At 40.6% G+C, this 16,810-nt stretch overlaps 1 protein-coding gene across 11 annotated transcripts; it reads left to right on the forward strand.

The window, feature by feature from the left end:
* The first annotated feature begins 177 nt into the window (after positions 1 to 177).
* Positions 178 to 16,676, forward strand: LOC149679502 (uncharacterized). 11 transcript variants are annotated; one of them, XM_089835280.1, is made up of 6 exons: positions 178 to 443; positions 512 to 584; positions 731 to 862; positions 955 to 1,169; positions 9,481 to 9,563; positions 14,592 to 16,676. In XM_089835280.1, exons 3-6 carry the CDS (start codon positions 752 to 754, stop codon positions 16,046 to 16,048), a joined length of 1,866 nt encoding a protein of 621 aa, XP_089691406.1. In that variant the 5' UTR covers positions 178 to 443; positions 512 to 584; positions 731 to 751; the 3' UTR covers positions 16,049 to 16,676. The 11 variants fall into 11 exon arrangements, 10 of the variants coding, with proteins under 10 accessions (XP_089691406.1, XP_089691408.1, XP_089691405.1 ...); XM_089835282.1 differs by having other exon boundaries at positions 178 to 517; XM_089835279.1 differs by lacking the exon at positions 512 to 584.
* The last annotated feature ends 134 nt before the right edge of the window (positions 16,677 to 16,810 follow it).

Consider the following 16,810-nt stretch of genomic DNA (forward strand, 5'->3'; position numbering starts at 1 on the left):
GAAAAAATTCCATGCTATCGGGCCGAGATAATCTGGTTTTTCTCCAATTACGCCGTTTTTGTAGGGAACAGGGATTAAGTATCTTACATAGGTCTGAAGCAATTTTTCCGTCTTGAGTCCGGCAGCATTTTCGCCTAGGTTTTTCAAGTTGGTTATGTTGGCATTTTGTTAGCTAAATTGGCGGCGGTTGGCTCAGTCCAAAGAGAATATAGGGGAGGAGTGGATACCTCAACTTGCCCCTTTTTCCTGGTACAGGGCGACTTCCGTAGTTTTGTTCTATTAAACTGGCGGCGGTTGCGCCGGTTTGTTCTGTTCCGTCATGGAGCTGTATTGTAGATACAATACACATCCGTGGTTCCGTCAAATTGACGGTGATTCAACTTAGAGCGTAAAATAGCAGACTATTTTACACTCTTAAGTCGCTTGGTCTCCTTGTGTTAAAGGTAGGGATACTCCATGCCTGTAAACTATGTATACTGTATAGTCAATTCTCGCGTCGTTCTCGAACTAGCTATCAGTAATTCTCTAACATTGCAAAGTCATGCTTATGGAACATGTCTTATAAACTTATGCTGAATGCTTAAGTATTCCTCTTTTGTATTTTGTAACCTTTCTAAGATTTATAGATTTATGGACTTTCATTGCTAATTCCCATTCTTCTGTATCTCTTGAATTTCCCTGAGTTCCCTCTTTAATGCTTATGAAGTTAAAAGAACATTTTATTTTCTAGTATGACGTTTTAATTCTTAATATGAGGAAAGAGAGAATTAAAATTGTGTTAACGATTAGTAAGCAAAGAGAGGAAATTGAAAACCTTAATAAGGTCATTGAAGGATTGAAAAATGAAGTCAAAAATCTCATCGTATGATAGCCTTTTTTCCTTTGAGGGTATTCAGAGGGCGAAAATTGGGTTGAAGTATCCGTTTAATAGTTGTCAATTATCTAAATAATGAGGAGGTTATTGAAATGAATCAGAAGACCAGCTACGAATGCGTGAAAGCGGAACCAGTTGAACATGATTACGAAACATATCAAATGGCTAACGGTGAATGTTTGAAAGCTGAATTGGTTCTGTATGATTCGGGATCATATAGTCAAGAATTACCTCTCGCAAATGTGGTGCAAGAACAAGAACAAATTCAAGAAAAGCCCAATAATGGAATGACTTGGTAATCCTATAGTGTAACCGTTAATCCCAACCATTGCAGACGACAGTTGTCGGAACCTTCCATCTAAGGTCTATTGGCATATGTTCAGTCCATTACTGTCGTGTAACTACCTCGTCCCCAAACTTTTGGTTCATTCCTGTTAGCACCCTTCCCCCTTTGTGGGTAAAATGACTTTTAACAGTTAGTGTTGCGATAACGGTCCTCCTTTTATAATGATTGGCCTATGTAATCAGGATTTGGTAAGCGCCCACAATGATAGCTTTTAAAACTTAGTTTCGTGCTGTGGCCGTTGTTATGTTTGTAAAACCTAAGAACAGATGGCGCCAGCCTCTTCATTGGAAAGATATTTTAATCTACCTCAATTGCTTTCTCTAACAAGTTGGGAAAACCAAAATATTACCTCTCCGAGTCAAGACGACTACTTACAAACTTATTTACCCAGATATGGAAATGTTTCTTAAGTTAAAATTTATGAAATATGAAAGCAGTATACAAAGCATAGCAAATATACTGTAAATCAGACGACATTTTACATCCAATAATGATATACTTGTACACATTAAAATCATCCGATGGGGGAGAAACGGGAAATGAATAGATAAAACTTTGGAGGGATACTACCTTTACGTGTTTGTAAAGGCCCAATTTTCTACTCCTCAACTGTATGCCCTCTATGTTCAAAGCCATATTCACAACAGGGTTGCCATATAAACACTATCCTCTCGTTTCACCTCAACGATTTTCTTAGTTTGTCAACATGACTGTTAACGTTACATAACACCAAAGCTTATTTGTGGCTACACACACTGAAAGTAAATGCGTACCATGAAAAGCATGAAAACACGAAGCTATTATCCGATTACGATCAGACCTTTCACTGGTCTGGGCTGCGTTCAGCAGAGCTCACCAAAAAAGACAGCGGATTTTGGAAATGTTTACCGGTGAGCTCTGTTGTCATAGCTTTTCTCCGGTCATCGGCGTTTTATAAATGACGCTAGCGCAATAAAGCGTGCAAGGTACCAAGGCTTAACAAAAATTGTATGATAACATATTTATAGAGATAGATAACAACTTTTATAATTAAAATTAGAAACTAACATATATCTTAAAATTCTCGCGTGATCAACTGGTTTCACGCCAATTAAATAGCTATAGTCCCATAGAGCTATTTGTATTGATTCATCCATGGTTTTTTCGCCAAGCTGAGAACTACACGTTTTACGTCACGTTATCCAAAAGGCCGACTATTTTCTTTGAAGACCGCGCTAGCTCAGCGCTAAGGACCGTGCCGTCAAAATTCAAAAACAAAATCCCGTTATGTATGACACTGCTAACAGCGCTGGGCTCTGCTGAACGCGGCCCAGATTTCCACCATGATTATATAATCTAAGCCTAATTATTTAATAGTGTATTTAACTTTCGGCTCACTCTGAACCGTTAATGTCTCTGCATTACAGAAACGAAAACCAAACCCAAGCGTTTACTTTTTGGTTCACTAGGCCCATTAACAAATAACAGTTCATTTGACCAACATTGTAGCGTTGCGCTTGTATTCACTTTAGGAAGGATTATGCTATAAACAAATGTAGTATAGCTTAAGTAATATATAAACATCCATTTTAAATAATAATATTAAAAAAAATCTTTGGAATATCAAAATGAAATAGAGCTTTAAAGCTACAAAAGTACTAAATGCATCATAATTACGAAAAATATTTCCACATATTCATTTTATATTATTGAAAACGGGAATATTAAGGTTCTGAAGGATTTCTTTACACATCAAAACAAAAACGAACTTCTAACGCAGCGCACTAGTGTAACAACGGACGGACACATATAGACAAACACATAGACTATTGTTTTACCCTTTTCGTATTAATTTTGAGTTTAGAGACATGATTATCTTAAATATTAAAATAAATATAATTAATATTAAATATTTTCTTCGATAGTTGTTCGCCTTATTGAGCGTTACATCGTTTTGAAAAAGAATAATTAAACATTCTTGAGAGACTTGACTAATATTGGCGTTTGAAATGAAGCATACGCCGGTTGCGTCACCTTACTCAAATAGGTAGTATATAAGGGTGTCGAATCGCAGCTATGGATAAGAACAGCGCAATTGCGTGAACCTTTGGTGGAAGCCCCACCTTAGGGAGGCCGGACGTTTCTCGTAACCCTGGCCGATCGCCGCGTATGTCTTAACCTTAACGATGATGATGGAGTAGAAGCCAGGTGTACAGACTGGTGTCCATGTGGGATGGACAAAAACAAAGACCAGAAGATGGTGGTGTTAGAAGCCAGGTGTACAGACTGGTGTCCATGTGGGATGGACAAAGAGCAGATGACGGTGGTGATTAGAAGCCAGTTTGTACAGACTGGTGTCCATGTGGGATGGACAAAGACCACAAGAGGGTGGGGATTAGAAGCCAGTGTGTACAGTCTGGTGTCCATGTGGGATGGACAAAGAGCAGCAGACGATTGTGATTAGAAGCCAGTGTGGACAGACTGGTGTCCATGTGGGATGGACAAAGACCAGAGGCTGGTGATGTTAGACAGGCAATGGAGTAATAGCCTGTAAGTGTAATACAATTTTCGAAATTTCCGGAAATTGAGAACACGTTTGCTCCGATTTGCAAACTGCGAACGCGGTCACGTGGGTATAACAACAGACAGACACACACACACACACACACACACACCCACACACACACACACACACACACAGACACGTCGAAATTAGAACCTCTCCGTGACATACGTCACTCGGAGAGGTAAAAAAAAAAAGAGTAGAGACGACACGCGCATGAAGCCAGGGTGAGCAAACGTAACGCTTGTCGATAAATAGAACCCCTTAGTACTATTACTATGTAATAACAAATAAACTAGTTAATGTATCTCAATTAGCCTCAGTATTAATTATTAGTCCACGACTTAGTTAGGCTCAGAATAGTACTCTTAAATTATATTACCCTACCTCGGAAATAAGGGAGGTATAAATATAATAACTGGCGACGGAGATTTTCTTTGTTTATCGACCACACCCTCACCCCGCGGCGACGACTCAAAATGGCGGCTTCCTCTATCTCTTCCGTCGAACCTTTCGACGCGTCTTCAAGCGATTGGCCAACCTACATCGAACGGATGGAACTATTTTTTGTGGCCCACGACATTCCAGATGCTAAACAGGTCGCAACCTTTTTGACTTTATTAGGCCCTTCGACATATTCTTTAGTGCGAAGCCTCACAGCTCCCGTGGCTCCTTCAGCAAAAACTTTTGCCGAACTTAAGACGATATTAGGCGGCCACCTGTGCCCTAAGCCTTTGTTAGTAGCGGAACGTTTCCGTTTTCACCGATGCCGCCAGTCCGCGTCTCAACCCGTCTCAGCTTTTGTTGCCGAACTTAAACATTTGTCAGTTCGCTGCGATTTTGGCGCAACTTTAGATGACACTTTACGCGACCAGTTTATCTCAGGTTTGGCAAACGATGCCATTTTAAAACGTCTTCTCTCGGAGAGCACGTTAACTTTCCAGCAAGCCGTCGACATAGCCGTTTCAATGGAAACAGCCGCTCGGGACACTCGCGAACTTCATGGTTCTGTTTCTGCCCCTACCGTCAACGCGCTTCGTTCCAGTTCCTCCCGCGCTTCTTCTCATCAGTCTCGCGCTGTACCACGCTCTACGCGTCCCGCCCGCTCTACGTTTTCCGGTTCCGATCGGCGTCCCGCTTCACCATCGGGTCGCCCCGCCTGTTTTCGTTGTGGTGGGACCACGCACACTGACTCTGCCTGCCGTTTCAAACGTGCCCAATGCAACCGCTGTCACCGACATGGCCACATCAGCAGAGTATGTCAGCAGAACACACCGCGCACACACGAGAAGCACCGCTCTGGTTCTACGAAACCCAATGTTCACTCGCTGGCAACGGAGCCGATGGAAACTGTTTCTGAACCTGACGATGACGACGCCTTCCATAGTAGTTTGTATACCGTCACCACAGAACCCCTGGGGGAGGATCATCCCATAATGATTGACTTGGAAATCAATCAGACGCACCTGTCCATGGAACTGGACACGGGAGCCTCCGTTTCTGTACTTTCAAAGAAGTTATATGACGCAAAGTTCCAACATATTCCATTGGAACCAACTCGGAAGAAACTCGCCACTTACACTCAAGAAACCGTGAAACCACTGGGTGTCATACCGGTCACTGTTCGTTATGAATCACAAGAAATTCAGGAACTCTTATATGTGTTGGAGGGGGAAGGAACACCTCTTTTTGGCCGAAGCTGGCTTAGTAAAATAAAGTTGAACTGGAAGGAATTGACTGCTTCCCAAGGCCACATTGCCACACTTGATTCAGGGGTATACCCGAAAAAGCTCAACGACATTCTGGCAAAACATTCAGATGTTTTCAATAACTCAATCGGAAAATTGGCTAATTTTAATGCTCATCTTCGTCTACGGGAAGGAGCTCAGCCCAAGTTCTGTAAAGCTCGCACTGTTGCTTATGCTCTACGCCCAAGGGTAAATCAAGAACTCGAAAGATTAGAAAAGGAAAACATCATAACTCCAGTAGAATTTAGTGATTGGGCTACGCCGGTAGTTCCGATCGTTAAACCAAATGGTTCTATTCGCCTTTGCGGTGACTATAAGGTTACCGTTAATCCCGTACTGCAAGTAGACCATCATCCAATGCCCAGAATAGAAGAAATGTTTGAAAAATTGAGCAAGGGAACCCGATTCACAGAAATAGACCTCAGTGAAGCATTTATGCAGATCCCGGTAGACGAAGAAACCAGCAAAGTATTGACCATCAATACTCCCAAAGGTTTATATCAAGTTAACAGGCTCGCTTATGGAATAGCCTCATCTCCGGCAATCTTTCAGAAAACGCTAGAACAAGTTCTAGCCGGTCTCGATTCAGCTAGCAATTTCCAAGACAACATCCTGGTCACGGGTGACACCGATGAAGCTCATTTGGACAACTTAGATAAAGTTCTAACACGCTTACAAGAGTACGGATTAAAGGTCCGCCGGGAGAAATGTAAATTTTTTGTAAACTCTCTTGAATGTTTGGGTCACATCATTGACTCCCAAGGTTTACACCCTACTCCGAAGAAGATCATGGCTATACAAAACGCTCCTATTCCGACTAACGTTTCGCAATTACGTTCCTTTATTGGATTGGTAAATTATTATGGAAAATTTATCAACCACATCAGTATGAAACTCCACCCACTACATCGCTTACTGGCGAAGGATACACCGTGGGCTTGGACCCAAGAATGTAATGCCGCTTTTGAAGCCATCAAACACGAATTGACTTCGGACCACGTCCTAGTAACCTATGATCCGGCCTTGCCTCTAGTTTTGTCTTGCGATGCGTCACCCTATGGTATCGGCTGCGTTCTCGCTCACACCCTACCGTCTGGCGATGAACGTCCTATTGCTTACGCTTCGCGTACAATGACCAAAACGGAACAAAACTATGCACAAGTCGAAAAAGAAGCTCTCGCCATTATCTTTGGCATTAAGAAATTCCACTCATACCTATATGGTCGACATTTTACGTTGTATACCGACCAACGTCCACTAACGAAGATCTTTGGTCACCATTCGGGACTTCCGATTCTCGCCGCGTCACGTCTTCAGCGTTGGGCTGTCATGCTCGCGGCTCATCACTATACCATAAAGTACAAACCCGGCATTCGTCATGCCAACGCCGACGCGCTTTCGCGACTTCCACTCGCGGTTACGGTTCCTGATATAGAAGATGGAGCCCATTTATTTAACTTTCACCAACTCAGCTGCTTGCCAATAACCAGCCTCGACATTGCTCGAGCTACCAGCCAAGATCCTATTCTATCCAGGGTGCTGGATTTCACTCTGAATGGATGGCCTCAATTAAAGGAGGAAGAGACGGATCTCAAGTTTTACTTATCGAAAAAAGATGAACTCACGGTCACGCACAACTGTCTACTGAGAGGCATGAGAGTGGTCATTCCGACAAAATGCCAACCTAAAGTTTTAGACGAACTGCAAAAAAACCATCCCGGTATAGTCAATATGAAAGCTTTAGCTCGTAGCTACGTCTACTGGAAAGGCATCGACCAAGACTTAGAACTCAAAGTAAAATCCTGTTCGGAATGCCAATCATTACGGAAGAATCCGCCTAAGAGTACTCTCCATCCGTGGATACACGCTGACCGACCATTTCAACGGGTCCATGTCGACTACGCTGGTCCCTTCCGCAATCACATGTTTTTCGTCGCCATCGACGCCTATTCGAAATGGCCGGAAGTATACATATCGAAATCATCCACGGCCGAGCAGACCATAGAGTCTCTGACCAACATCTTTTCAAGATTTGGCTTAGCAGAATGCCTCGTTAGTGATAACGGTCCGTGTTTCACGAGTACTGAATTTGAACATTTTACCGCCATGAACGGAGTTAAACATGTATTCTCTGCGCCGTTCCATCCAGCCACAAATGGTTTAGCCGAGAGGTTTGTCCAGACGTTAAAAAGGAATATGAAACACTCACACCCTTCAACGTCCATCCAACAGCAACTGGACCATTTCCTGATGACATACCGCAACACGCCTCACGCAACTACGGGGGAAACGCCTGCCAACATGTTTTTAAAACGCAGTCTAAGAACGCGTCTCAGTCTACTTAAACCAGACATTAGCGACAGGGTTCGATCACAGCAAACTAAACAAGTTCTCCGTAGAGCTAGTGGTTCAAACAAACCGTTTGAAGTCGGAGAAACCATATACGCCCGAGATTATCGAACTGCCAAGCCTGGTTGGACACCAGCTACCATAATAGCACGAACCGGCCCGGTGTCTTATAAAATTCACACAAACGAAAACATGATATGGAGACGACATCAGGACCAAATTATCGAACGCACGGATAACTCTAGTCAAGACGAGTTAATCCCTCAAATTACCTCACCGACACAACCACATTCTCCCCTTACTTTACCCATAACTAACGCACCTTCGGAACAATCTCGAACACCAACTACTCAAACACCACTCAACACACCAGGCGATAATACTACCCCTTCGCAACAACGTCATCGGTCATCTCCGACCCCAACGCACTCTCAGGAAAACCCGGTAACTCAACCGAACGAGTCAACGCCTGTGATACGACGATCAAAAAGGCATATTAAGCCTCCTAAGCGCCTTAATCTTTAATGTGATAAAGAACTTGGACATATAGTGAATTTAAAGCTTAAGTTCCTATTTAATAATTCAAACTTGTTAGTGATATTTAAAATTGTTGTTCCTATATTTGTAAACAAATATTTTCACTAAGTCATAACTTGAAATGTAAATTGGGAGGAGTGTTATGTTTGTAAAACCTAAGAACAGATGGCGCCAGCCTCTTCATTGGAAAGATATTTTAATCTACCTCAATTGCTTTCTCTAAAAAAAAAAGAGTAGAGACGACACGCGCATGAAGCCAGGGTGAGCAAACGTAACGCTTGTCGATAAATAGAACCCCTTAGTACTATTACTATGTAATAACAAATAAACTAGTTAATGTATCTCAATTAGCCTCAGTATTAATTATTAGTCCACGACTTAGTTAGGCTCAGAATAGTACTCTTAAATTATATTACCCTACCTCGGAAATAAGGGAGGTATAAATATAATAGCCGTTAAATCCTTTTATTAAGGATTCGCGTCATACTGTAAGTGTAGATTTTAGTAAAGCAAACTGCGGATCCAGAGGATTCTCTAAAACGTGACTTTTCTCCGGATCTCTGGGTTTAGCTTGGCGGAGGCTAGTGGCGGGATTTAGCCGGGATTTTTAAGTGTACTTATAAATCGCGTCCACAAATGTCTTTAGCCTTCGCCAAGGCAGAAATGGAGCTCGTAAGAAAAGTCACCTTGTAAGGGATCCACTGGACCCGAGCTTTGCTTAAATTTCTCCATTTGAAGTAAGGAAAGATGGTGGTGGCGAGTCAGTGAAATGCTTTCTAAACAAGTCACATTCATCATGCTAGGCCAGTTCCAGAATAAAACATTCATTAGGGAGTGTTGACGGAACCAATTTTGTTCAGTCATTTTTTCGACACTCTTTCCGAACTATTCGTGTCTAGCCACTGTAATTATTTAGGTCTAACTCTTCCTTTTCAAAATATTGTGGAAACGTTTTCAGTAAATCCCTCAAAATAAGACCTTTGTGCTAAACGATTGATTTTCCGTAGTAATTGAGTCGTTTAACCTTGCAGCTTGCGTCGTGAATAATGAATATTTCTATTGTTTGTTTTCTTCTCCTTGATAGTTTGCAAAGTATTCCTGCCGCGATAAACACCAACATTTCCCAAAGTCTCCTGGAAAAAGTGCCCATGAATAACAAGCAGCCTGGTGTGTATTGTTTTAGTTATTTTCAAATATTTAGAAGACTACCGTATATAAATATTACCATAAGTTTATCATGCCTCTAAGTAGAGATATGGCTGCTACTCCTACGGCAAAAGCGTTCGTCCGGCTCCCTTTAATGAAACCCTATACTCTTTCCGTATCATTTATCACCTCAACTTCAAGACAAAATTGTACTGCGCCTAGCCTAGCGTTTCTTTTATCCCTTTGACTGAAACCTCCTCTATCTCACGAGAGAGAGAGAGGGGGGGATTTTGTGGTTGCTTAAGTAAAATTCGTTCCCCTCAATGCCGGCCTATACGAAACGTAAAAATCTCCTTTATTCCATTGGATGATTTTTTTTTCATGAGACTAATTTAGTAATCGTCTCGACCGTTTGGTGGCTGCACCGCGACAGGAATTTCAAAATTTTCTCTCTCTTTGGATCTTAGCGCTATACGATTACGAGTTCTGACGTCACAGTAGCCTGCGGAAGATGCCCAGTTGCAACCCATATTTGTGTACTTAGAGGCATGATAAACTTATGATATTACCCAAGTCTGGGCTTATTTGGTCAGTTTCTGAAGTGCTGTTTAGGGTAAAACAGAGATGGAGCAAACAACATCTTATAAACAGCTCGGTTGACAAGAATAGGGAGCTAACAGTTCTGATCCTGAAACGTCACACCCTTCTATCTCTTACTGGAGTTTCATCCCCCCTAACGGTTGGAAACAGTATTCTACGTGCAAAAATTCCAACCAGAGAGGGGCTGCGTGACGTCAGACTATCTCTTCCCCCTAGCCAGTTGTTAGCTCCCTATTGTTTATGTTGCACTGTCAGGAACGACGGTAATTGGTTTGCTCCGTCTGGTAATGTTTGTTGACTGACTATAGCGAGATTAGGTCTTACACTGTTTCACCCTACACATTGCATCATTTGGTACGAGGGTTTTGCCCACTTCAAGGAGGGGTATGAATTCCTGTTAGTGAATATATAATGTAAAAAAAATAATTACTCAGTGTCTCCGTGGAAGAGCCAGATATATATTTTAATATAAATTCAGCTCCCAAGGGCTCCGCATGCATAAATTGAACTGTTTTCCCACCAAAAGTTTCTTTTTGACATGGATATATATCGCCGATAGATGGCGCTGGGTTGCGAATGATAATTGTTTGCCTGAAGTGTTTTAGCCATTGAGTTGAGAAAATTACGACTAGAGTGGCCTTTCATCCGCTAGGCTATAAGACCCAATTGGCCATATGTCTAATCAGCGCCACTAGCGGATGGTCTGAGAACTACTCCCATAGAGACTAGGTATATTTAAGAGGGTTTGCAGAATTTCCGCCAGGTGGCTCGAACGCCGCGCCATCTGACGGAAATTCTGCAAACCCGCTTAAATATACCTAGACTCTATGGGAGTAGTTTTCAGACCATCCGCTAGTGGCGCTGATTAGACATATGGCCAATTAGCTATATCACGCGCTTGTGGCGCCATCCCGGTGCAACCAAGGGAACTAAAATAAAAGGCGGGAAATTTGACTGATTTCAAAAATACATGTATTTATACATTTCTTATCTAGGCTTCGAGATGGCGACACCATCGCGTGATATACTTGGTAGCTGCAAAGAGGGGGAGTTGAAGCTATAGGTTTTGGCAAGGCCTTTTGGGTGTTCTCGATTTTCATTTTTATTTATTTGTTATATTTCCCTCCTAATATCCGGTTCACCGTATTTCAACCAATAAGAGGGCGCGCACACCGGAAGCTTAAAGGTAAACTTTCAAAGCGAGAATATTCCAGCAGAACCTTCTACTCTCCCTCTTGCGGTAGCTGTCCGTCCGTCCCGATGTTTTCAAAAGTGTCCCACGTGACGTACCCCAATAGGCAGGCCATTCTAGTGGTAATGTTCATAACTCAAAAGTTTTAGCTTCGCCATCACTATTCATACAGGCCGAGCGCGCTCCTTTTCGGAGAATTTTGCGCTACATTTTATTTCCCCGAATGCGTCCGCAAGGGGCGTGTTTTAGAACCTGGATTTCCCGCGGCATTTGAAACCCAGCACAACTTGAGCATGGATTAACTAACCTAGGGATAGTTCGTTCCCCCAAAAAGATAACGCATGCATGTTCCAAACGCCCCCTAGCAGCAGCTACTATCCCTAACAGGAAGTTATAAGAAAATTGGACCAAATATCACGTGGTCTATGACGTCAAAATTGAAATACTGCCTAAATTGGGCAAAACGATTTATTTTGCCGAGAGATGGCGCTATATCTACAACCGTTTTGGTCCAATAAATTGGGGGAATGAAGAGGGGAATCAAGGAATAATTCGGAACATGTAGTTGGCGATAGAATTACATGGGAAACCCAGTTAGTGAACAATCCCTAGCGTTAGTTAATCCATGACTTGAGGGAAGAGCTTAGACAGGGGTAAATAACGAAAAGAGTTAGAGACGCTAGCTTCCGTAGTGTAGAATACAGTGGGACCTTGAAACGTCATAGAAATTGTAACTAACGTAGTGCCATCTTTGGAACTGTATTGTAAATAAGAGCAGAACCTTAAAAGTTTTGCCTTAAAATCTCGCGCCGCAAGGTATTCTGGGTAAAGTAAAATGGTGGGTGTCGATGTTGTGAAGTCGTCTCATAAATCAACCCAATACAACTATTATATTCAATCGCGAGTAAACAGCGATTTAAAGAAGAAAGATAAGTCAACAATTTGCAATTTGAAGCCAGGGAAATCCTCAAAATGTGATCAAACTTGTTTTGCCGTAAGTGCGCGGTTACAGAGTCGGCCCAGTGAGCCAAGGCTTAGTGGGAACTGTGGGATCAGGATCATCGACTGTATCTGCGACTAAAGAAATTAAAACAACTAAAACTGTATTGAAGGATGCAAAAACGACATTTAATTCCATTTCATTATCGAATAAGGAATTTACCAACTTTAAAGTTGCAGGTTTCTAATTCAAGTGCACCTTAATGAGTAAACTTTACTCTAACCCTAATTGTCACTCAGTCGTAAGCAGACGAACACTAGCAGACAGGAGAAAATCGATATCCCAGCATGCCTTTCGAATCTTTGCTGCCACGCTATTGGTTGCAAAATATCATACTTATTTTGAATTATAGTCGGAGCGACCGAGGCGTTTTCTCTTTTCTGTGTCTACGTTTGAAAGTCCCACTGTATTCTACACTACGGAAGCTAGCGTCTCTAACTCCTTTCGTTATTTACCCCTGGCTTAGATAATAGCACATGAAGAATTATTAGAATTCTAAGGAATCGTTTGAACTTCTAAATTTAAAATCTTAAATAAGGAATTTAAGAATGAAAAAACCTATCTATTTGTTTTATTTTTCTAGTAATTCTAGTATCTCACTTTAAAAACAGGAATGTTAGTACAGACAATTTTTTTATTTAATTCAAACAAAACTGATTCAGATTGTTTTAAAACATTTTAAAACTATAAAAAATATAGTGCCACGTTAAAACTAGTAATAAATAGTGCCACGTTAAAACTAGTAATAAATAGTGCCACATTAAAACTAGTAATAAATAGTGCCACATTAAAACTAGTAATAAATAGTGCCACATTATAACTACAAATAATATAGGGAGTGGACAAAGGGGTGAAAATATCCCCCATTAAACGTCATGCCTCCGCTAAGCCAATCAGATGCATTCCCCCACAAGTCTTCCACTCTGTAAAGTGTTCCGCCACTTTGGTGGAAAGAGGAAAAGCCATATTAAACTACAACCCTCTTGCCTCTCTCTATAGACAGTTTTCACACATGGAGGATTCATACCTTTTACACCAGGAAGCCGGCCGGGCTATCTGGAGGACAAAAGCAGACGAGTTTTAGTCCGCCAGATAGCCCGGCCTCCTGGTGTAAATGGTATGAATCCTCCATGTGTGAAAACTATCTATAGTGCCAATTTAAACAACTTTATTCCTATTTTTAAAATGAGAACAATTTATATTTTTAAAATGTGCCAATATTTTGTTTATATTTTTAAAATGTGGCACTATTTTATTTATGTTTTTAAAATGTGATACTAATTTTGTCCTATTTATAAAATGTGACGCTATTTAATTTATATTTTTAATGTGTTACGCTATTTTATTTATATTTTTAATATGTGACGCTATTTTATTTAAATGTGAGAATATTTTATTCTTAGTTTTAAAAGTGATAAAATATTTCATGTTGTAACATTCCTACGTGATTGAAAAAACGTCATTTTAAATTTAGAAGTGCAAACAATTCCCTAAGATTCTTATAATTCGTGATTTTCAATATCTACGCAAATCCCTGAATCTCAAAGTTTGACTGGGTTAAAAAATTCGTGGGTAATTTTGAGATTTAAGGTTTTCAAAAGCGACATCTATGCGTGGTGCCCAAACACGCCTTGACCCCCTTCCCAGAGATAGCGCGCTCAGGCCTGTATTAATAATGTTGGCGATGGTTTTAGAAAGTGGGGACCGTTTCGGCAAAAGTTCATTGATAATAACAAAAAGTATACTTCGTTCACAGTTCGCAGCCTTTGGTTGTAGACGCCATGTTAAATGAAACGCAAATGACCCTCCTCTCAACCGCTACGCGAACCAACTATTCCGATAATAGGTTTTTGGGGGTGGAAGGTTTTTAAAAAATAGTACTCTATGGTGGCGATCCAAACGTTAATACTTGGTAACTGTTACTACATGAGCCTACTCACGCATGTGCCATGTGCTACGGTCGTGAAGGTACACAAACGCAGAGGGGTCGACACTATTTTGAGAGGTAAAGAGGCTTTTGGTAAATCAAATATGTTAATCGAAATGTATCATATTAAAAACCCTGTGATCTAAACAGCCAAAGACTGATCCTTCGATCAAGTATACTTGTTGTTTTTATCAATACACATTTCTTTTTAATTTCATACACCTGAGTAGTCCGGATTTCTCCCTTTTCTTCGAAAGACCATTATGTGTGATGCTATTTTGTAAACTTCTTATCATTTCTTTGATGAAATTTTGTTTTGGTTTTGTGTAGAAAGTTTCAAGGAAAATCATTCCAACAAGTCCCTCCACACCTCTGGTCGAGATGAAAGGACTGTACAACATCACATTGAAACTGGAGATAAACGGTTAAAATGTGGTCAGTGTGACTTTGCATGTAAAAAGAGGAGAAGTTTCACCATGCATCAACGCGTTCACAACGATGAAAAGCCGTTCAAATGTGATCAGTGTGCCTTTCGTTGTACTCTGAAGAGACATTTCACCACACACCAACGTGGTCACCGTCACAGTGAGGAAAAGTTGTTCAAATGCGATCAGTGTGACTTTGCAAGCACGCTGAATAATTTGATCAGGCATGAACTCATTCACAGTGTTGAAAAACCTTTCAAGTGTGATCAGTGTGACTTTAAATCTACACAGAAGAGATTTTTGACCGCACATCAACGCATTCATAGCGGCAAAAAACCCTTCAAATGTGATCAGTGTAACTTTGAATATACACATAAGATGAATTTGATCACACATCAACGCATTCACGGTGTTGAACAGATGTTCAAATGTGATCAGTGTGACTTTCGTTGTACTCAGAAGACAAATTTGACCACACACCAACGTGTTCACAGTGGTGAAAAGCCGTTCAAATGTGAACAGTGTGACTTTCAATATACACATAAGATGAATTTGATCACACATCAACGCATTCACGGTGTTGAACAGCTGTTCAAATGTGATCAGTGTGACTTTCGTTGTACTCAGAAGACAAATTTGACCACACACCAACGTGTTCACAGTGGTGAAAAGCCGTTCAAATGTGAACAGTGTGACTTTGAAGCTACACAGAGTAGAATTTTGACCATTCATCAACGCACTCACCGTTTAGAAAAACCCTTCAAATGTGATCAGTGTGACTTTGAATGTACACAGAAGAGAAATTTCACCACACATCAACGAATTCACAGTGGTGAAAAGCACTTCAAATGTGATGGGTGTGACGTAGGATTAACTAAGTGTCATTTGATCAGACGTCAACGCAATCGCAGTGGTGTTGTAAAACCATTCAAATGTGATAAGTGTCGCTTTCGATACACGAAGAAGAGTAATTTGAAAAGACATCAACAAATTCACAGTGGTGTAAAGCCATTCAAATGTGATCAGTGTCGCTTTCGATACACGAAGAATAGTAATTTGAAAAGACATCAACAAATTCACAGTGGTGTAAAGCCATTCAAATGTGATCAGTGCGTCTATGCCAGCAACGAAATGTCTAAGTTAGTCAAACATAAACGCATTCACAGTGGTGAAAGACTGTTCAAATGTGGTCAGTGTGACTTTGAATGTAGGTCGAAGATGACTTTGACGAAACATCAACGCATTCACAATGGTGAGAAGCCGTTAAAATGTGATCAGTGTGACTTTGGGTGCACGGACAAGAGTGATTTGAAGAGACATCAACGCATTCACACTTGGGATGCACGAGAAAGAGTAATCTGATCAGATTGGTGAAGAACCCTTTAAATGTGATCGTGTGACTGGATGCAAGGAAAAGGGTAATTTAATCAGACATCAACGAGTTCACAGTGGTGAAAAACCATTCAAATGTGATCATTGTGACTTTGCATGTAAGCAGAAGAGTAATTTGATCAAACATCAACACATTTACATTTTAATCTGTTCACTGTTGCTATGCTGCAGCTTGAGAGAAGAAGCTACATTTATCGTAACACGAAACGCAGAAAACACATGGATTAAGGGAATGGTGAATTTGTAAAAGAATGGACAAAAATACTAGATATTTCTACTCACCATACGAGAAAGTTTAAAATTTCAATGTTGTTTCGGTACGACAAAGGGGTTAACATGGTCATGGTTTCATATTCTTCCGAAATATTACTATATGGAAACGTTTATTGATGAAAAAAGTAGTTAAAGCCAAACCGCATAAACATATATAAAATCACAGAAAGATCACAAAATATGCGAAAAGTTTTGAATGAAAACAAGGGAGCGAAAATATGCCCAATCTCTAATATGATTTTATTCCTGGTTTGTAAATAACTTAAATGTTTAAAAATTTAGTTGTTTTTTTGCGGTATGTGAATTTAATTTTTTGTGGCTCGTAACTTGGACTCATTCTACTTCCCACACAAGAATTAAAGCTCTATAATTATTTGTTCAACCATTTAATATTCATTACTTTTTTCAGTAAGAAGATAATTTTAATTAAAGCAGAAGTAAGATGAGACAGAAGTAAAA

Source organism: Phalangium opilio, unplaced genomic scaffold (genome assembly GCF_054372755.1).
Source record: "Phalangium opilio isolate 3A_F unplaced genomic scaffold, DU_Popi_V2 ptg000041l_1, whole genome shotgun sequence".
NCBI lineage: Eukaryota > Metazoa > Arthropoda > Arachnida > Opiliones > Phalangiidae > Phalangium > Phalangium opilio.

Excerpts from the sequence above, each read along its gene's own strand:
- LOC149679502 (XM_089835282.1), top strand. The coding sequence starts at position 752 with ATGAGGAAAGAGAGAATTAAAATTGTGTTAACGATTAGTAAGCAAAGA. Across the intron at positions 863-954 it reads ATGAAGTCAAAAATCTCATC|GAGGTTATTGAAATGAATCA; the intron begins GTATGATAGCCT and ends CTAAATAATGAG. Across the intron at positions 1,170-9,480 it reads CCCAATAATGGAATGACTTG|TTTGCAAAGTATTCCTGCCG; the intron begins GTAATCCTATAG and ends TCTCCTTGATAG.